General features: G+C 41.5%; 2 protein-coding genes across 3 annotated transcripts in view; both read right to left on the minus strand.

Moving 5' to 3' along the window:
• CMTR1 (cap methyltransferase 1) overlaps nt 1-12,371 on the minus strand; it is a 63,293-nt gene extending 50,922 nt beyond the window's left edge. Inside the window, exons 1-3 of the mRNA XM_061196283.1 lie at nt 12,216-12,371; nt 10,100-10,237; nt 1,225-1,376 (exon numbers count right to left, since the gene is read on the minus strand). Coding sequence (XP_061052266.1) covers nt 1,225-1,376; nt 10,100-10,232 — 285 coding nt within the window. The 5' untranslated portion in view covers nt 10,233-10,237; nt 12,216-12,371. The remainder of the gene's footprint in view (nt 1-1,224; nt 1,377-10,099; nt 10,238-12,215) is intronic.
• A 2,726-nt stretch (nt 12,372-15,097) lies between these two features.
• RNF8 (ring finger protein 8) overlaps nt 15,098-22,099 on the minus strand; it is an 81,980-nt gene continuing 74,978 nt past the window's right edge. The window contains exon 8 of one of the 2 annotated variants that reach the window (XM_061195096.1): nt 15,098-15,379. In XM_061195096.1, coding sequence (XP_061051079.1) covers nt 15,189-15,379 — 191 coding nt within the window. In that variant the 3' untranslated portion in view covers nt 15,098-15,188. The remainder of the gene's footprint in view (nt 15,380-22,099) is intronic. The other variant, XM_061195099.1, reaches the window with a different exon arrangement.

Below are 22,099 nucleotides of genomic sequence, written 5' to 3' on the forward strand. Positions count from 1 at the left end.
TAATGAATCTCATTGGACATTTGCACAACTACCCTTCCAGCTAATTTGTCTGATTAAGTGAGAAGTAGATCCAGGGTAAAGCTGATAAAGAGAACATAATTTAAAATGGAACCGCTTCAAGCGGCAACTTCTAAACCTTACCCTTAACCAGTCAAATGGCCTTACTAGGCAAGGACAATGAGGGCTTGTAGGAGCCCACTTAATCAAGAGATTAACTGAAAAATCACTTCATGTAAAACTGAGGTATGGGAGATACTATAAGACTCTGGACAGAAACATTTTTTTAAATGTCACAACTAACTAAAAAGCTTACATTAAACTCTAGAGTCACTGAGCCCAGTTACATACCCCCAAAACCAGAGACCCGAATCCCAATACCCACACACCCTTGTCTAATAAAAGAACTCCTATCCTAAGAAGATCTGATTTACCCTAGAAGGTCTATATTCCATACGGAAGGGGCATTACCAGCTCAGGAGCCGGATGAAATTCCTACAGTAGCCACAAATCTTTCCCCAGGTCAAAGAGTCTGACTGAGTCACAAACTTCCCCATCTTCCACTTCCCCAAAGTTTTTGGCCCCAACCCAGAATCCTGACTATGACTTCAGAAGTGGCAGTTCTCATTCTTAAATGAATCCAACAGAAAATGGAGAGGTCAACTATAATATTCTTGAAGCTAGACAGAAGACAAACTTGGATTTTCCTAACCTTTGCACATACACTAAAGTCTCATAAGGAAAGCAGCAGATCTTCCTTTTCACCTTCTTTCTTGTGGTATACCAATGGGGTACTGAAGTTAGGAAGGAAAACTAGGCCCTCTTTTGGAAGTAATACAGAAGACTACTACTCCCATTTATTTTAGGCACCTAGGAGTGAGCAGGATTTTGGTCATTTCTTTTGAGATCACTCACTAGAGCAAAAAATCTCAGCGTGAAGCCTCTTTATCCACCGACACACATTCATGTGTTCACATATGCTCACAAGAACTCAGCTCTGGACAGGACAGGAGCAGCCACTGCCCATGGATGATTCAAATGTGATACTTCTATCAAGAGGGGGTCACACTCTCTCTACTAAACTACAGCAGCTCTCTACTAAACTAAAGCAGAGGAAAAACTCATGCCCTCACTTTGCTTCTTCTCATACCAATTCAATTTCCCTTCTCTCACTCTGCTAGTAGAGCTTCAGAAACCCAACACAACCTAACCCAAGCCCTGACATACCATAAGCTTCTGGGACACACTGTTATACATGGAATAGCGAGAAGAAGTTCCCTCCACGAGAGAGTCTGCTTTGAATGCATCATCAAAAGAGTCAGAGCTGCGTTGCTTCCCCTCAGTCTCACTGTCAGACCCACTTAGGCTTGTAGCAGATGCTGCAAAAGAAAAAAGGAAGATGTTTTGGTGCGTTTATGGCACAATTTGCCTCTAGAAGTCCAAGTTTCATTTATTCAACTAGTGCACTGCACACATAAAGTTCATTAAATGACCCAGGTCAAATGTACTCTCTACCTTTTACAAACTGTGTTATCTTGGGCAAGTCACTGAGGTTCCTAATGGTACCTGACACACAATAGGAGTTCAAAATATCAGTTTTCCTTTCCCATCCCTTACAAAACTGGGATGGTAATACCTTCCTCATAGGGTTGTTTGAAGATTAAGTGAAAAAATGTATTTGAAAGTACACTGTCAGATATAAAATGTATTTATTGATGATATGACTGTTATTTCTGCTATTTATTATTTGAAAATCAATTTCCAAACACTGATACCTGGTTTCATTTTCAACAATTCTATCACAGGACTAACAGTTTCTGATTGTTTAACCTCCTAGTTTCCTGTTTTCATGGTCCTTCAAACTTGTAGGTGAGATGGTAGGTCTACAGCACAGCCCCAGAGAAGAGCGGCTCACAGGGGGAAATTGGGGAAGAGAAATGGAGAAGTGAAGGGGGAGGGGAAGACAGGAAAGGAAGGAAAAAGAGAAGAAAAGAGAGGACAGGGAAGAGGGGGTGCTCGGGCAGCAACACCAACAGAGGTGGAGAGTAGAGGAGCTGAACTTAAAGGCTCCAGGAGGGAGCTGCCGGCCTGAGAGAGCCAAGCCACTATCTTCATTGTCAGCAACTTTGTTGCCAAAGTATTCCAAATAAGACCCACCTTAGCAGCTGCCGGAAGTGGTGCGTTACCTGTCTCCTGGTCAAGTGGGACAATCCACAGTCTAGATAGTCACTGTAACTAGGTCTTTCCCTATCTTTTATAGATACGTGAATCTCTTAACTTAAAAGATATTTCAGGACTTCCCTGGTGGCGCAGTGGTTAAGAATCCGCCTGCCAATGCAGGGGACATGGGTTCTAGCCCTGGTCCAGGAAGCTCCCACATGCCACGGAGCAACTAAGCCCGTGTGTCACAACTACTGAGCCTGTGCTCTAGAGCCCGCGAGCCACAACTACTGAGCCCACATGCCACAGCTACTGAAGCCCGCATGCCTAGAGCCTGTGCTCCACAACAAGAGAAGCCACCGCAATGAGAAGCCCGCGCACTGCAACTAAGAGTAGCCCCTGCTCGCCACAACTAGAGAAAGCCCACGCACAGCAATGAAGACCCAATACAGCCAAAAATTAATTAATTAAATAATTTTTTTTAAAAAAAAGATATTTCAGGGAATTCTCTGGCAGCCCAGTGGTTAGGACTCGGTGCTTCCACTGCCGGAGCCCAGGTTAGATCCCTGGTTGGGGAACTAAGATGCAGCAAGCCGCGCGGCGTGGCCAAAAAAAAAATATTTCAACCCAATATAATTTTATTCAGGTAGTTCTTAAGGAAAACCCACCCAAATTTGGAAATAGATTGTATCTCAAAAATCTGGTAAACAGGGGACTTCCCTGGCCGTTCAATGGTTAAGATTCCACACTTCCACTGCAGGGGGCGAGGGTTCGATCCATAGTCGGGGAACTAAGATCCTGCATGCCGCTCTGCGTGGCAAAAAGAAAAATCTGGTAAACAATTTCTGCATATTCCCATTGAAAATGGTATTAAACTGCAAGCCAGGAGGAATGCAGAACAGGAAATAAGGGTGGTAGTATCCAATCTGATCCCAAGGTTTGAGAAGTTGTATAGTGCTCAACAGTATACAAATCTCATTAATAAGTAATTGTGCTTATTTAAGAATAAAATTTTTTTAATTCTTCAATTTATGAATATTATTCTTACAAACATCTATCGGTTGTTAGGATATAAATGCTTGTTATTTAGACCTAAATACTTAATAAACTAAACTGTTAGGTATTTCTTTTGGTATTTTTAGGGCATGGCGAAAAAAGTTAAGGTAGCACTAAGAGTGCCAAAAACCAAGAAAACTTGGGAACCTCCCTCTGTATTGAAATGGTGAGATCACCGAGACACATTGTCAACTGAATAATAGAAGACCTAGACCATATTCATGAACATGGCATCCTAACTCTTGTGTACTAAAGAGGGACAATAAAAATATAAATTTTTATTTCTGGTCATTGCAAAAAGAGCTTTTGGAAGGAAAGATATAAAAGACCAATCAAAGTGATTATCCACACATGTGGGGTTGAGGCATGGAAAAAGAATACCAAAATGGTTACTTGGAATGAGTGAAAGTGGAAGAAGTGAAACCTGATTTACATTTTTATATCACTAGAGTTTATATTGGCTATCATTTTATATTTTTGATTTATGAACCATGTGAATATATTATCTTAATTAAAAGATAATATTAATTATCTTAATTAAAATTTTAAATAAATGTAAAAAAAGAAAACTAACTTAGCAATGCAGCACAATTCCTTTAAGGAAGAAAGGAAGTCCCTGAGAAGAGATGTTGACTCAAAGTTTGGCTGCTTGTGGGAGGTATTTGCGGAAAGGCACAAAGGGCAGCCATGTAAAAAAATTATTTATATATACCCAAAATGGCATTATACAGGTATTCATAACTTGAGGATTACATCCTAATTCTAAAGACTGTCTGCACTGATCCATCCATTTCCCAGTGAGAACACAAACTAAGGGTTGACATTCAGAGAAGAGCGAAGTCTTCCCCAGCACCCCAGGCCTGATTCTCCCTTCCACGGTGCTCCAGTAGCACCAGTATTCATACCATCAGCACAGCACTCATCACACTGCCTGAGAGCTAGTTGTCACATGCCACCCCACTGGACAGGGTCACTCCTAGAGAGCAAGGACTCTGCCACAACCAACATTCTATCTCCAACACTTGGACTAAGGCTTTGCATTTAATAGAAATTAATTAACTGCTCACTGTAGTGAATTTAAGGAACTGTCACCCAGTTGTCATCTTTGCTAAGCACCCACTAAGTGTACCTCAGGATATTTCCTCTTACAACACCTCATACATGCAGTGCAAGACGTTCAGCCCTCAAAAATATAAGGAAGGATACATGTCATTATATATTTGCCCAAACCCATGGAGTGTACAACATCAAGAGTGAACCACAATATAAACTATGAACTCTGGTTGATAATGTTGTGTCAGCACAGGTTCATCAATGTAACAAATGTAGCACTCTGGTAAGAGACAGTGCTAATGGGAGAGGCTGTGCATATAGGGGCAGGGTGTGTAGGAGATACCTTTGTACTTTCAATTTTGCTGTGAACCTTAAACTGCTCTAAAAAAAAAAAGAAGTCTTTAAAAAAAAAGTTTTTTTAAACGTTCAACAACAAAAACAACAAAAAGTTTAAGCATGAGGATGGAATACCTATATCCTAGCAGAGAACTGAGTCCCCCTTGGACTATCACTTAGCACCCTGCACCCCAGTAGGCTGAAAAAGGACATCTGATATTGTTTAACAGATCAGACAACAACTTTGGTTCAGGACCTGTTTTATAAACGGTCCATGCTATATACACGGAGTACTATCCAAAAGTAACAATCTTACCCCCAGAGAGCTTAAAAATCCAATAGCTAAAATAAATATGCATTTTTAAGGATATAACATTTTGCAAAAGAAAGGCAGGTGAACATGTGTGAAAAAATTAGAATAAACTTAAAACCAAAATTCTGGCTCCTAAGGAGGAATTCTGGTTGAGAATATCCCTGAATGAGAGGCACCAAATCTGCCTTCGTCCTCTTAAAAAGGTGGCTGTTCAATTCCCTCAATAAGGAGCTGACTTGCTTACATGGACCAATGCAGCACACGTCACAGAGTGCCAGAGAGTGCCACTCAGAAGGAAAGACCCAGAACATTACCAATGAGTAACCATGGAAACTGAGAAGTGCGGTGATATTTATTTTGTTTTGCCTTTTCTGCATTTTCTGTGTGAGAAATAAGAATACGTTAGTTTGAAAATTAGGGTTTAAAAAAAAGCTATAAAGAAATAAAGTATCATTCTAAGCCTTGTGCAGAATTTGGTTCCTTTCCAGAAAAATCTTCAGAGGACAGCAGATATGAGGGGAAAGACCTTCTGAGTAGCTTAAAACTAAGCCTGGGCCTCTCATCTCTCATTGCCCACGTGGAGGAGAAATGTGCTCTGCAACAGAGCTCCCATATGTTAAAGAACTGTGCTTCCAAAGGTGCAGAGTCTCTTCACTCTGTTGCTTCCATGCCTCCAACCTGTACCGCTTAGTGCAGGAATGGGGGCACCTCCCTGAGCACTGCCCTAAAGTTTCCCTGGGCAGCCCAGGAATCCAGAGACTAACCTAGAAGCTACAATGTTAAATCAGCTATTATTTCTTTCACCAGCTATCTGGAGATTCACAGGTCTATCTATATAAAGGTTAGGAAAACCTGATGTCCTTCTCAAAGGAGAGTGTGCCCTTGGTCCAGCTCTAGGGAGTTGCCAGGCTGTTAGGTTTGCTTAAGGATCCATCACTGGGCACCCATCAATGGTATGAATATCATTCCTGGGCATGCAGGGTTCCTGCCACCCTCAGATCTCAGAGAGAGATCTTTTGTTTTCTTTGTCCTCACGCCATTTTTGGACCAAAATGACAGGAAGAACCAAATTTGGGTGCAAGGCTCATTGGGCAAATCCTTGGTGGCTCTGGTGCAATATTCCAGCACCAGACTCTGGCACAAAGATCTTTCCACTCCATTCCTCTTCCTTAGGTGTCACCTAATGTACAGATACCTGTCCTGTCCAGGTTCTGAGAATGAGGTTGATGAGAGCTAAAATATCATCCTACTAGGCTTTTCTTTGTGAGATCAAAAAGTGTGCTGGATAAGCAGATAACCCTTACTTCTCTCTTTTATTTCATGTGCTATTTAAAGCCAATTCTCAGCCTGACATGATTTAAGACAAAGTTCCCTAGATTAGTCCTGATGTCCACAGACTGCCACAGCCACTACTCATTTTCACCCCTGGGCCTTTGGGGCCACTCTTTTCAGATGAAAAGAAGACAACTGTCTTGGCTGCAGCAGGAACTAAAGAGGAAGTTCAGCCTCCCAAAACTGATAAGAATTTAGCAAACATTGAGCAGACAATCTTGTGATGAGGATATAAATTAACAGGAGTAATAAGGTCAGTCTATTAAAATCATGAGTTTCATTAAGAACTTGCCAAAATTGGGTGGCATTCCCATTTACCTCCCCAGGATCTCCCCTTCTAAAACCTACCAGAGAGCCCAAGACATTATTTAGAGCTTTCATTTAAGATTTCTTCTCTACCTGATAGAAATCATTACTCTTAAGTCAGTTTAAAGAAAACAGGTTCATTTTATAGAAGAATCAGAGATTTCCCAGCTACTGACAAAATTTTCCATAACAGAACAGTGGGTCAAACATGCCAAGATTAAAAATGACAGTGACAACACACAAGGAGGGACAGCTCTAACCACTAATGGCCAAGGTGAGTGGCACACAGATGCAGAAGAATAAATTATGGACTTTAATAAACACCACATCCTGCCGAACAACTGCTGTGGAATACACTCATTCCTGGTTAAAGACTCAATTTCTCCTTCATGCCAGACAAATGGTAACTCGTTAAAGCAATTTAAACAGACACCAATAAAGGAAGTTTTTGATTAAGGTCATGAATCTGGGCTGACAGGAAAACGATGGTGTTTCAGGGAAAATGGCCTATTTAGCCAAGAATTAAACCTGACAGAGGGGAAGGCACTTTCAGTGTGGTGCCAGTGAAGGAGCCCAGCCACTTCCTAAGCAACACGCTGTGAGAGGGCCAGGAGCCCACACTAGATGCACAGCTGAAAAGAAAAGGAAGTTGTCTTGGGGTCTAGACCAGAGTTTCCCTGTGACAAACAACCAAAAAGAAAAAAACGACCTCCATCTGCCTCTCCTTGCTTCAAAACGTTATTTAATAGCAAATTTCCAAGAGTTTATTTAGGCTTGAAAATGCCTTCAAACTCCTCTTAAAATACTCTAAAGAGTATACGATGCCACAGTGGCCATGACAACAACATCCCTTTTCTTCTTTAGTCTGGTCAGATGTTAGACTCTGACTGGCAATGCAGCTACCCTGTCAATAATGTAAAATAAAAACCGATTAAACTAAATAGATCTATTAATGAGTCATCATATTGATCAAGCAGAGGAAGCACAAACAAGGCCCAGAGAGACAGAAATAGCAACTACTTTTTTTTTTCTATTTGTACTCCCTAAAGAGCATTTTTCAATCATCTGTTCAACAGTATGTCCGGGTAGAAGGGGTTGGAGCAAAAGGAAACACACCTGCTTTAATGCAATGACTTGAATAGGAAAGCCGCATATAGATCTCAGGGGATATGTAGTTTCTGGCGAGACAGTTAACTACCAGGGCACACTGTCCAGGGGATGCCTAAGAGAAGCCAACACAGAACAGAGATGATATAAATGTGAAGTACTTAATGAAATGATCCTCTGTAGACTGGAGGAGGCATAGGCAAAATGAATGAGGCAAAGCATTTTATGCTTCTTGGGAAAGACACTACTGTTGCCTTCCATCAGTTCTATTCAGTAAATATTTACTGAGCATTTATTCCACGCCAGGCATGGGGTTGCAGGGGGAGGGGCACAGAGAGCAGTCTTGCTGATGAAGACACCAGATTCTAGCCCTCAGAGTTTTTTTGTCAATGTGGAGCTGCCCTTCCTAAAATTAGCTGACCCAGGGAAATCTAACAATGTTTGTTTGCCTCTGCCTCCTGCCTCATTTTTCTGCAAATGAAAGGGACCAAATGGCCTATTGCCAGACACATACAAGGTACAGGCCACCTCTAGATTTCCATTCTGTACAAACAACAGCAACAGTCAATCCTAACTGAGTCATATGGTGCTACTTCTAGAAAAGGTTAAAGACATTTGGTACAATTAAAAGGAGTTCGTGGGAGGGTGGGAGGGTGGGAGGGAGGAGGAAAATCTCAATTCACAGTCACATTTTTAAAAGCTTGAAATTTAAATTAGACTGGTTCCCTTGAAAGATCCTTAACTATACACCTTCCTCTACCTGGGAGCCATTCTCTTGAGAGCAGACGTCCCCCAAGATCCGCTTAGAACCAGATACCTCCACCACCTAAGTATCATTTATTCCCCCAGGCACGCTCTCCCTTTCTTGCAGGCCATTTCTCCCACTACCCCAGAGCCCTGCCCAAGGAGACTCTACCTTCATCAAGTTGCTCAAATCCCAGGTGATAAGCAAAACTCCCTTTCCTCAACAGGCCCTAGAACCTATATGCCCAATATATGTTTGTCCTCCCACTTAGTAACCTCAATTACATACAGCCTTTCTCACCTACCCTGGAATCCACTGTGACAACTTTAAAGGCACACGTATCTCCACACACAAGGTTATAAGAGAGTCTCTTGATCCAGCCAGGATCACAGCCGCCCCAAAGGCTTCATTAGCTGTATGTAAGGCCAGTCAAGCTTCTCCTTTCTGGACCAGCTACTCAGTACAGCTGATGAATAACCGCCCTTCAATTAGCCAACCAGTTGAGAATAAACTGTATTTTCTATCACCCTCAAAGGATTCTTCACACTCTTTCAGTCACCAATCTGTCACCAAATTTCATTCCAATTTACCAGTGACCCAGCAGAGGATACAAAATGCAAGACTGCTGGTGTACTGGGTTAAATAGTGCCCAAAAGGTCATGTCCACCCAGCACCTGGGAACATGGCATTTGGAAATAGGGTCTTTGCAGATGTAATCAAATTAAGATGAAGTCGTACTGGATTAGGGTGGGCCCTCATCCAATGACTGATATCCTCATAAGAAGAGGGAAATTTGAACACAGACACACACAGAGGCAGAGACTGGAATTATGCTGCTACAAGCCAAGGAACACCAAGGATCACCAGCAACCACCAGAAACTAGAAAAGGCAAGGAAGGATTCTTCCCTAGAGCCTTGGGAGGGAGCATAGCCGTGCTGGCACATTGATTTTAGACTTCTAGCCTCCAGAAGTGTGGAGAATAAATTTCTATTGTTTTAAGCTACCCAGTTTGTGGTACTTTGTTAGGAAATTAATACAGCTGGCAAGTAAAGATAAATGCAAATGGAGCTACTTCTAATTGTTTGGTATTTCAGGCAAGCTCAGAGACACTTCACAATTTCTCATAGAAAGCACCTGTGGAAACTGTGAACATCTGTAACCCTAAAAAACAGGCAAAGCAAAATGCTAGTTTCAACCAGATCAGTGAAATCCTTAGAGCTTAATGTAAACAGTGAACACAGGGATGCTCCAATTCATTTGGGTGTTTCTGATCATAACTGCTGAGGGAATTGAGGAAACAGAATGCAAAAACCTGAGGGGAATTAGGCCAGATTACTGCAGCAAAGAGCCCAGCTCTGTGAAAGAGCCCCAAGATCATTAACAGCTGAGAGCACAGGGCACTCAATGCTCACCACTACTTCCACCTGGTTTAAGGCAGCAAAAGAGTGCCACCTACTGAAGGACCACAACAGAACCAAGGCACAACTGTAAAACTTCCAATTTTTTAGTTAAAACAAGTTCCCAACTCCCAGGAGGAGAATGGCAAAAGAGAGGAGAGTCTACAACCAGTATCTCTCTGTAGAATTTGCCTAATTTTCCTCAAGAGGCACTGAACTGTATTCTGCCCAATTCAGGCATCAGCGATTCAAATAACCAGATGGTCAGTGGCCTCTGACCACACAGGCAAGCTTACCTTTTGCTGCATGATTGACAGAGGAGGGAGGTTCATCGTCAGATGTAGAGCTGAGGTTCAGGCCAAGCTCTGCAACTCTTTTCTTCTGTTTCTTGAGAGGGGCAGTGCATTCTGAATCATTTCTCCTCCTCATTGTTACTGCAACCACAAATCCAGATAGTCAGCTGCCCTTGTCAGAGATACTAGGATCACAGCAGGAATTCCAAAGAATGGTAATGAACCATTAATGGGATGAAAGTTGGCAACTCCAAACAGCTTCCATTGCCAGCACTTGAATAGCTTCTTCCTCAGAATGAGGTCCAGGAAGGATGCTAGCCAAGCTCTGGTTTTCAATAACAGCTGTTAGTTTTACTGGAAAATGTGGTGCTCACAGACCCAGCGGCCTCTGGGCCATTGGTGTCAGATACCAAAAAGTCATGGATCAAGTCCACGAGCCACAGGGGGAAAAAGACCTTGCATACTTGTTATTCTATATTTTTGATGCAACACTGGCCATGTGTGACAACAATGCACACTAGAAATTAATTATGAAACCTGATGAATATCAACAAATATTTCCAAGGTGAAAAAATCATCCCAGAATGATTGCTACATCACCATTATTATTTCACCAGGACAATTAAGAGATTATACAGTATGATACAAATGTTGGTTTTTGGTTTACTTCAGGATGTTTGAAAACATGGGAGAAGTGGGCAAGTTTTTAAACGGAGTAAGGAATGGAAGCAGTGGTTGACTTAGGACTGAGAAAACAGAAGAGTGGGAAAGTTAGCAGGACCAGAGGTAGCCATATCATAGGACTCAGGTACAAAAACAATTTTAAGAACAAGAACCCACCTCCACAAAAAAGAACGGAAACAGGCAAGGCACCATGTCACCATCATCCATGCCCATGGGTAAGCATGAGAGGCAAGCGTGAGGGGAAAAAAATGAGATGCAATGAAGTGATTATGAGATTCCTGAAATCTTAAGGAATGATCAAATTAAAGAACAATTAAGAGTAGAAGTGAATACAGTGGGTTTACACACAACCACTGGCTATAAGAGGACTCAGAAAAGAGAAAGTACTCAAAAATAGGAGCAAACAGGTGGGTGCTCAGCTGGGCTGCAATTCCTTAGGAAAGGGGAGTTGCAGGTGCACAAGAACAGGCTTACAGTATGGGTCACAGCAGCAAGAGAGTGATGAAATCCAAAGATACCACTGATCCGCTCGTGATTCAAACATGAATCACGTTTCACTTCTCTCCAGCTCAAGGATGAGGCAGCCTACCCAACACATAATCTCATCCTTCCTAAGGAGGCAGCCACTTACTAGGCACAGGCAGGGGCTATCCTGAGGAAGTAGGAAGAACAGGAGACGCTGAACAAACAGAAAGCAAAACCAGGCTGAGCCACATTCCACTTTAAACTACGGTGTTAAATACCCCCTCACCCCAAAGGCCCATAACGTAAGCAAAAAGGGCCCTCTGATTCCTAGCGACTCCGGGGGAGACTGGAAGCACAGGAAACTCAAGAACTGTGTTGAGGTAGGTGCCAAAAAAGGAGAGGAAATAGCGTCCGAAAGGCAGGAGATACCGATGCTCCTCCCCAAACCACCTCAGATTTGGGCCTTCCAAATCACCTCATTCAACCCTCTCCTTTTCCACTAAAAGAAACTGAGGCCCGAGAGGGGAAGGCCGCACAGCTAACCAGTGCCCAGCTCAAGTGACCTACACATCCAAAAGAATGTGCCCTGGCAGGGAACTTCTAAGTGGAAGGCAGAAGGGCTGGTTCTACCTGCTGCTCCCCCAGGGAAGGGGTTCAAATCCCCTCTCCAGTCTTCTCTCCCTGGGCCTCGGTTTCGCACTACCACCCCTATTCACAGAGGGAAGAGATGAGCCACATCTCCCCGGGCCAGTCTTTTCATTTGTAGATAACGTGAGTGTGTGAATGTGTGCGCAGAGACGTTTGGCAGCGGCAGCTGGCGGACTGGGGATGGGGCGCGGGGAAGAAGGGTATAAAGGAGGAAGGGAGAAAGGGCGGTGAGGGTCACGACCGCCCGTGGGGGGCCGAGGGGAAGATACTGAGCCCGCGGGCCCGCCCGCTCGCTCCCCCCGGGCCGCGCGTCGGCACTCACGCTGAGGGAAGAGGGCGAGCTGCCAAGGAGCGGAGAGGGGGGGATCAGGCCGCCGATGCCGCCGCCACCAGGCCTGGCCCTGCCGCTGCCAGAGCCGCCTCCTCCTCCCCCAGTTTCGCTTCCCCACAAGCCCGCCCGGTCCGCTGGCCGCGTAGTCGCACTCGGGTCCCGCCCTGCGGTCCGCGCAGCTTGATGACGTCAGGGCATCCAGCTCCCTCCACCCTCCCGGGCCCTGGCCCAGGGGCAGACCGCTCTAGTTCTGGCCCGCCCCACCCCCTGCCCCCGAGCAGCCCAGAGCGCCTGCGCAGAAGACCCAACGGGGAAAGGATACAAAAGCAAAAGTAACTACGTATCTTCCGGCTTTGGGTACGAGAAACAAATATTAAAAACAAAAAAGGCCAGGTGCCATCACATCAACTCATCTCTCTTAATCTCATTATTATCTTAATTTTACAGATTAAGAACAAGTTTAGAGAGGGAATTCCCTGGCGGTCCAGTGGTTAGGACTCCACGCTTCCATTACTGGGGCACGGGTTCTATCCCTGGTTAGGGAACTAAGATCCCACAAGGCCCCCGGCGCGGCCAAAAAAAACAAAAGGAACAAGTTTAGAGAGGTAAACGGAAAACTGGTTGAGGGCAGAAACCCAGTCTTCTTGTTCACTGCTGTATCCCCAACACGCAGCATACAGTACATTCTCTACAGATATTGAACGAAGGTCCAGAGGAAAGAAAGAAGGCCGCCTGTGGCATTTTACCATATGGACACGGATGGCTTCCTTTGCCAAACCCCTCTTCTGATCTTCAGACCAATATGGCCAAAAGTCTGCCCAACATCCTCACTCAGTCACTTCACACCCATAGATTCAAGTCTGACCTTATATTCTCCCATAAACCTGCTCTTTTTCCAGTGAATTACACCACCATTGGTCCAACCAGAAATCTTCTCTCATTCCCCAGAGCCTCCAGTATATACTTTATTGCGTTTACCTACAAATTATCCCAAATCTATCCATTCTCCATCCACATTGCCACTAACCATGCACTCACCTTCTCTCATCAGGATTTCTCCAATAATCTCCAAATCATTGTCCCTGTCTCCAGTCGGGATCCCTCTAGTGCATTCTCTGCAAATCAAAGTGATTAAAAAAAAAAAAAAAAAAACAACTAATTTGATCCTGTTACAACACATCAATGATGAAAGCCCATCAATGGCTTCTCACTTCTCTTAGGATGAAGCCAATATCCTTAGGATGGCATACAAGACCCTCCCATCTGACCCCTTCTGCAGTCATACTTTGAGCTACTGTTCCCTTAGTTCTCCCCATCGCGGTTTTCTCTTGGTTTCTCAACCATGCCATGCCTCTCGAAAGAGTTCATCCCCTTTCCTGGATTGCTCTTCTCCCTCTCTTTGCTTGGATAATGTCCACTTATCCTGAGGCCTGTTTAGTGTTCTTATCTCTGGTAATCTTTCCTGACCCCACAAGTCTGAGTGGGGAGTCCCCCTAAGCTTCCATAGCCTTCTGTCCTTCACTATCAAAGCACTCACCAGTCTTGTATAATGACCCACTGACTCATCTGCCTCCCCACTCAGCTGTAAACTTTGTACAGGAAAGGTTATGTCTGTCTGTATTAAATCCATAAGATTTAATATTGTGGCTGGCAGTAGGTACGCAATAGATATTTATTGAATATATGGAAGTATGGAAAATGAATGAAGGTTAAGTGATGTGCCCCAGGTCACAGAGCTAGGAAGCAACAAATGAGCATTTAAACCCAGGTTTCTTTGGTTCTAAAGCTGTGTCTTTCCACCTCACCAGGGGTTCTTAACATGGGTTAAGACATTATTCTTAACATGTATTGGCTACCTTTGGTAATCTTGTAAAGCTTGTGAACCCAGTCTCAAAATAATAATTTGAAGGGCATAATATACAATGTATAGGATTACAAAGGAAATCAATTATTTGAAATACAGTTACTTTTAAATTGTGATTTGTTTACTTTTAATGTAAAGCATTAAATAATGAGAGAATGCATTTAAAACATAGGAAAATTAATGATAAATTTACTTTTATATATATATGAGTAAATCCAGTGAATAATGCTGGAACAACCAGATAAATATATAGGGGAAAGATGAATCTTGATTCCTACCTTACACCATATGTAAAATTAAATAAAAATGGATCAGACCTAAACAAAGAGCAAAAACAGAAAAGAAAAAAAAAGCTTATAAAAGAAAACATAGGTGACTACAGTTAGCAATAACGTATTGTATGTTTGAAAGTTATAACCATGTGAGGTGCTGGATGTTAACTTACTGTGGTAATCATTTTCCAGTATATACATATATCAAATTATTATGTTGTACACCTTGAACATACAATGTTATATCAATTATATCTCAATAAAACAGGGGAAAACAGAAGTTTAAAAAAAGAAAACATAGAAAAATATCTTTGCAGACTTGGAGTAGACAAAGATATTTTTTACAAAGGACCCAGAGAGCATTAATCAGAAGAAAAAATTGAGAAAAATAGACTTCACAAAATAAAAAGGCTTCTGCTCATCAAAAGACACCGTTAAGAAATTGAATAGGCAAGCCACGGACTGAAAGAAAAACATTCACAGTACAAATATTTGACAAATGACTTATTTCCAAAAAAATATATAATACCCAACAACAAAAAGAAAAACAGAAGTTTCCAATTCTTGTCAAAATGGAGAAAACACATTGCATCCCATTTCTTCCACTGAATGCAATTTATAACCTAGGCAGAATGCATGCAACACCTATCTGAGGATTATGAAAAGTAAATGGTAGCAGAATTCTTCTTTTTTTTAAAATAAATTTATTTATTTTATTTATTTACTCTTGGCTGCGTTGGTTCTTTGTTGTTGCACGCAGACTTTCTCTAGTTGTGGCGAGCGGGGGCTACTCTTCATTGTGGTGCACGAGCTCTAGGCGCGCAGGCTTCAGTAGCTGTGGCATGTGGGCTCAGTAGTTGTGGCTCCCGGGCTCCAGAGCGCAGGCTCAGTAGTTGTGGCACAACAGGCCCAGCTGCTCCGCGGCATGTGGGATCTTCCCGGACCAGGGCTCGAACCTGTGTCCCCTGCATTGGCAGGCGGATTCTTAACCACTGTCACCAGGGAAGCCCAGCAGAATTCTTGAGGAAGGAAAAACAGAAGTCAAAGAACCACCAAATCAGGGTGAGTTTCCCAGTTGTTCCCCCTCTGGTATCTCCTGGCCAGGACTGAAAGGCAGCCTGAAACCTGGAACGTGCAAGGGGTGCAGATGGAAAGAGCTCCAAGAAACCATCTATTTCTTATCCCAGAAGCAAGAAAGCAGTCCCTATAGATCAGAGAAACTGGAGGAAATCGTGTGGTTTTTGTTTTGTTTCTTTGATTCACTTAAGGTTCCTCCATGTCTTTTCATGGCTTGATAGCTTATTTCTTTATTTATTTATTTTTGGCTGCATTGGGTCTTTGCTGCGCATAGGCTTTCTCTAGTTGTGGCGAGCGGGGGCTACTCTTCATTGTGGTGCATGGGCTTCTCATTGCGGTGGCTTCTCTTGTTGCGGAGCATGGGCTCTAGGCACGCGGGCTTCAGTAGTTGTGGCTCATGGGCTCTAGAGTGCAGGCTCAGTAGTTGTGGCGCATGGGCTTTGTTGCTCTGCAGCATGTGGGATCTTTCTGGACCAGGGATCAAACCTGTGTCCCCTGCATTGGCAGACAGATTCTTAACCACTGCGCAACCAGGGAAGTCCCAGCTTATTTCTTTTTAACACTGAATAATATTCCATTGTCTGGATGTATCCCAGTTTATTTATCCATTCACATACTGAAGGACATCTTGGTTACTTCCAAATTTTAAACATTACAAATAAAGTTTCTATAAACATTCATATGCAGGTTTTTCTGTGGACATAATTTTTCAGTACATTTGGGTAAATACCAAGGGGCACAATTACTGGATCATATGTTAAAAGTATGTTTAGTTTTATAAGAAACTGCCAAACTGTCTTCCAAAGTGGCTGTATCATTTTGCATTCCCACCAGCAATGTATGAGAGTTCCCATTTTTCCACATCCACACCAGCACTTAGGGTGGTCAATATTCCAAATTTTGGCCACTCTAGTATGGGTGTAGTGGTATCTCGTTCTAATTTGCATTTCCCTGATGACCTATGATGTGGAACATCTTTTCATATACTTATTTATTATGTGTGTATCTTTGGTGAGGTCTGTTAAGGTCTTTGTCCCATGTTTTAATTAGGTTGTTTGTTATCTTATTATTATTATTATTTTTTTTTTTTTTTTGGCTGCGTCGGGTCTTAGTTGCGGCACGCGGGATCTTTCATTGTGGTGCGAGGGCTCCAGAGCGCATGGGCTCTGTAGTTGCAGCACTCGGGCTCTCTAGTTGTGGCACGCTGGCTTAGTTGCCCCGCAGCACGTGGGATCTTAGTTCCTTGATCAGGGATCGAACCGGCGTGCCTTGCATTGCAAGATGGATTCTTAACCACTGGACCACCAGGGAAGTCCCTTGTTATCTTATTATTAAGTTCTAAGAGTTTTTAGAGTGAATGTCCAGTTGTTCTGGTATCATTTTTTTTTCTGTCTCTAGTACCATTTTTTAAAAGACTATCTTTGCTCCGTTGTACTGCCATTTTTCCTTTGTCAAAGATCAGTTGGCTATATATATGCAGGTCTATTTCTGGGCTCTATATTCTGCCCATTAATCTATTTGTCTATTCTTTCGCTATATCTTGATCACTATGGCCTTATAGTATGTCTTGAAGTTGAGTAATGTCAGTCCTCCAAATTTGTTCTTCTCCTTCAGTAATGTGTTGACTATTCTGGATCTTTTGCCTATCCACAGAAAATGTATTTTTTTTAATATTATTGCAAATATATTTTTGGTTTTTTTTATAGGGGTAAAATATACATAAAATTTTCCATTTTCATCATTTTAAGTGTACAATTCAATGGCATTAAGTGCATTCACATTGTTGGGCATTCAACTACATTTTTTCCCCATATACATGTATCTATTCTTTTTCAAATTCTTTTCTCATTTATGTTTTTACAGAGTTCCCTGTGCTATACAGTAGGTCCTTGTTGGTTATCTATTTTAAATACAGAAGTGTATACAGGTCAATCCCAAACTCCCACTCTATCCCTCCCCCCAACCCTTCCCCCCAGTAACCATAAGTTCATTCTCTAAGTCTGTGAGTCTGTTTCTGTTTTGTAAATAAGTTCATTTGTATCATTTTTTTTTATATTCCACATATAAGTGATATCATATTATATTTGTCTTTCTCTGTCTGACTTACTTCACTTACTATGATAATCTCCAGGTCCATCCATGTTGCTGCAAATAGCATTATTTCATTCTTTTTAATGGCTGAGTAAAATTCTATTATATATATGTACCACATCTTCTTTATCCATTCATCTGTCCGTGGACATTTAGGTTGTTTCCATGTCTTGGCTATTGTAAACAGTGCCGTAATGAACACTGGGGTGGATGTATCTTTTTGAACCATGTTTTTCTACAGATATATGCCCAGGAGTGGGATTGCTGGATCATATGGTAGCTCTATTTTTAGTTTTTTAAGGTACCTCCATACTGTTCTCCATAGTGGCTGTACCAATTTACATTCCCACCAACAGTGCGGGAGAGTTCCCGTTTCTCCACACCCTCTCCAGCATTTATTATTTGTAGATTTTTTTTGATGGCCATTCTGACTGGTGTGAGGTGATAGCTCATTGTAGTTTTGATTTGCATTTCTCTAATAATTAGTGATGTTGAGCATCTTTTCATGTGCTTCTTGGCCATCTATATGTCTTCTTTGGAGAAATGTCTATGTAGGTCTTCTGCACATTTTTTGATTGGGTTGTTTGGTTTTTTGATATTGAGCCGCATGAGCTGTTTGCAAATTTTGGAGACTAATCCCTTGTCAGTCGCATCATTTGCAAATATTTTCTCCCATTCTCTGGGTTTTTTTTTTGTTTTGTCAGTGGTTTCCTTTGCTGTGCAAAAGCTTTTGCATTTACTTAGGTCCCATTTGTTTATTTTTGTTTTTATTTCCATTACTCTAGGAGACAGCTCAAAAAAAAATTGCTGCTATTTATGTCAAAGAGTGTTCTGCCTATGTTTTCCTCTAAGAGTTTTATAGTATCTGGTCTTACATTTAGGTCTTTAATCCATTTTGAGTTTATTTTTGTGTATGGTGTTAAAGAATGTTCTAATTTAACTTTTTTACATGTAGCTGACCAGTTTTCCCAGCATCATTTATTGAAGAGACTGTCTTTCCTCCATTGTATAGTCTTGCCTCCTTTGTCGTACATTAATTGACCATAGGTGGGTGGGCTTATTTCTGGGCTTTCTATCCTGTTCCATTGATCTATATTTCTGTTTTTGTGCCGGTACCATACTGTTTTGATGACTGTAGCTTTGTAGTACAGTAAGACCCCTACATACGAACGAGTTCTGTTCTGAGAGCGTGTTTGTAAGTCCAATTTGTTCGTAAGTCCAACAAAGTTAGCCTAGGTACCCAACTAACACAATCAGCTATATACCACTGCTTTTACACTTGCTTCCGGACATCCTGGGCTTGAAATAAAGATACTGTACTACTGTACTCTATACAGTACTGTACAACCACTTGGAGAGGATGCATGCATGTGACAATGTATGCCAGACACATGAACTAACTTATGTGATTGGACATGCGAACACACGTTTATATCTTTGAAAGTTCACAACTTGAAGGTTCGTGTGTAGGGGACTTACTGTACAGTCTGAAGTCAGGGAGCCTAATTCCTCCAGCTCCGTTTTTCTTTCTCAAGATTGCTTTGGCAAAAGACCCCGATTGCTTCGGGGTCTTTTGTGTCTCCATACAAATTTTAAGATTTTTTTGCTCTAGTTCTGTGAAAAATGCCATTGGTAATTTGATAGGGATTGCATTGAATCTGTAGATTGCCTTGGGTGGTAGAGTCTTTTTGACAATATTGATTCTTCCATCCAAGAACATGGTATATTTTTCCATCTGTTTGTGTCATCTTCGATTTCTTTCATAAGCATCTTATAGTTTTTGGAGTACAGGTCTTTTGTCTCCCTAGGTAGGTTTATTCCTAGGTATTTTATTCTTTTTGATGCAATGGTAAATGGGATTGTTTCTTTAATTTCTCTTTCTTATCTTTCATTGTTAGTGTATAGAAGTGCAAGAGATTTCTGTGTATCAATTTTGTATCCTGCAACTTTACCAAGTTCATTGATGAGCTCTAGTAGTTTTCTGGTAGCATCTTTAGGATTTTCTACATATAGTATCATGTCATCTGAAAACAGTGACAGTTTTTCTTCTTCTTTCCCTATTTGGATTCCTTTTATTTCTTTTTCTTCTCTGATTGCCGTGGCTAGGACTTGCAAAACTATGTTGAATAAAAGTGGCGAGAGTGGGCATCCTTGTCTTGTTCCTGATCTTAGAGGAAATGCTTTCAGCTTTTCACCATTGAGTATAATGTTAGCTGTAGGTTTGTCATATATGGCCTTTATTATGTTGAGGTACGTTCCCTCTATTCCCGCTTTCCACATAAACTTTAGAATCAATTTGTCAATACCCACAAAATAACTTGCTGGATTTTGATTGGGATTGCACTGAATCTATAGATCAAGTTGGGAAGAACTGACGTCTTGACAATATTGAGAATTCCCTATCCAGGAACATGGAATATCTCTCCATTTTATTTAATTCTTTGATTTCATTCATTAGAGTTTTACAGTTTTCCTCATATAGATCTTGTATATATATTTCTTTTGTTTAGGTTTTTTTTTTGTTTTTGGCTGCACTGTGTGGCATGCAGGTTCTTAGTTCCCCAACCAGGGATCAAACCCATGCCCCCTGCAATGGAAGCACAGAGTCTTAACCACTGGACCACCAGGGAAGTCCCTTGTATGTATTTTGTTAGATTTATACCCAGGTGTTTCATTTTGGGGAATGCTAACATGAATAGTATTGCATTTTTTATTTCAAATTCCATTTTTTCATTTTTGGTATATACGAAAGCGATTGACTTTTGTATATTATCTTGTATCCTCCAAGACAAAGGTGTTTTTTAACAGATATTATACAATAACAACAATAAAAACAAATAGCCCAATTTAAAAATGGGCAAAAGAGTTGAATAGACATTTCTCCAAGGAAGTATAGAAATGGCCAACAACCATATGAAAATATGCTCAACATCACAAATCATTATAGAAATGCAAATCCAAAGTACAGTGAGTTACCACCGCACACCCATTAGGACGACCACTATCAAAAAAACAAAAACAAAAAATAACAAGTGTTGAGAGGATGTGGAGAAATTGGAACACTGGTGCACTGTTGGTGGGAATGTCAAACGGTGCAGCCACTATGGAAAACAGTATGGAGTTTCCTCAAAAAAATAAAAATAGAATTACCATATGATTCAGCAACTCTCCTTCTGGGTATATATCCAAAAGAATTGAAAGAAGGGTCTCAAAGGGCTATTTGCATACCCATGTTCCCTAAGCATTATTTACAACAGCTAAGAGGTAGAAGTAACCCAAGTGTCCATCAAAGGATGAGTGAATATACAAAATGTAGTATATGCATACAATGGAATATTATTCAACCTTAAAAAAGGAGGAACTTCTATCACATGCTATAACATAGATAAACCTTGAGGGCATTATGCTAAGTGAAATAAGCCAGTCACAAAAAGACAAATACTGTATGATTCCACTTATGTGAGGTATCTAAAGTATCTAAAGTAGTCAAACACATAGAGACAGAAAGTAGAATTGCCAAGGACTGGTGGAAGGAAGAAATGGGAAGCTGTTGTTCAATGGGTAAAGAGTTTCAGTTTTGCAATATGAAAAACTTCTGAAGATCTGCTGCACAACAATGTCAATATAATTAACACTACTGAACTATGCACTTTAAATTTATTAAGATGGTGGATGTTCCTGGTGGTGCAGTGGTTAAGAATCTGCCTGCCAATGTGGGAGACACGAGTTTGATCCCTGGTCCAGGAAGATCTCACATGCTGTGGAGCAACTAAGCCCATGCACCACAACTACTGAGCCTGTGTTCTAGAGCCCGTGAGCCACAACTACCGAGCCCGCGTACCACAACTACTGAAGCCCGTGCACCGTAGAGCCCATGCACCGCAACTACTGAGCCCGCGTGCTGCAACTACTGAAGCCCGCACGCCTAGAGCCCATGCTCCACAAGAGAAGCCACCACAATGAGAAGCCCACATACCGCAACGAAGAGTAGCCCCTGCTCACCACAACTAGAGAAAGCCCGCGTGCAGTAACGAAGACCCAACGCAGCCTAAATAAATAAATAAAAATAAAATTATTAAGATGGTAAATTTTGTGTTATGTGTTTTTTTACCAAAATTGAAAAAAACAGCTATTATAATCATGATCTAATAGAAGGCCTGAAGACTCTTAACATGAATAGAAAGATAGTAAGTCTCACCAGAGAAAGAAAAGATTAAAAAATAACCAAATGGGAATTTTAGAATTGAAAAATATAGTAAGAGAAACAAAAATTTCACTAGATTGGATCAATAGCAGAATGGAGGTGGCAGAGGGAGAGTCATTGAACTTGAAGATAAATCAATGGAAACTATCCAATCTGAACAACAAAGAGAAAAAATGAGGGAAAAAATTGAACAGAGCTTCAGGGGCCTGTGGAGAAATACCAAAATGTCTAACACTCATGTCATCAGAGTCCCAGAATGAAAGGAGAAAGAAAAAATACTTGGTGCAGAAAAAATATTTTAAGAGATAATGACTGAAAACTTCCAAAAGATGGCAAAAGACATCTTACAGATTCCAGATGCCTAGAA

The sequence above is a fragment of the Eubalaena glacialis genome, chromosome 7 (assembly GCF_028564815.1).
Source record: "Eubalaena glacialis isolate mEubGla1 chromosome 7, mEubGla1.1.hap2.+ XY, whole genome shotgun sequence".
Lineage (NCBI taxonomy): Eukaryota > Metazoa > Chordata > Mammalia > Artiodactyla > Balaenidae > Eubalaena > Eubalaena glacialis.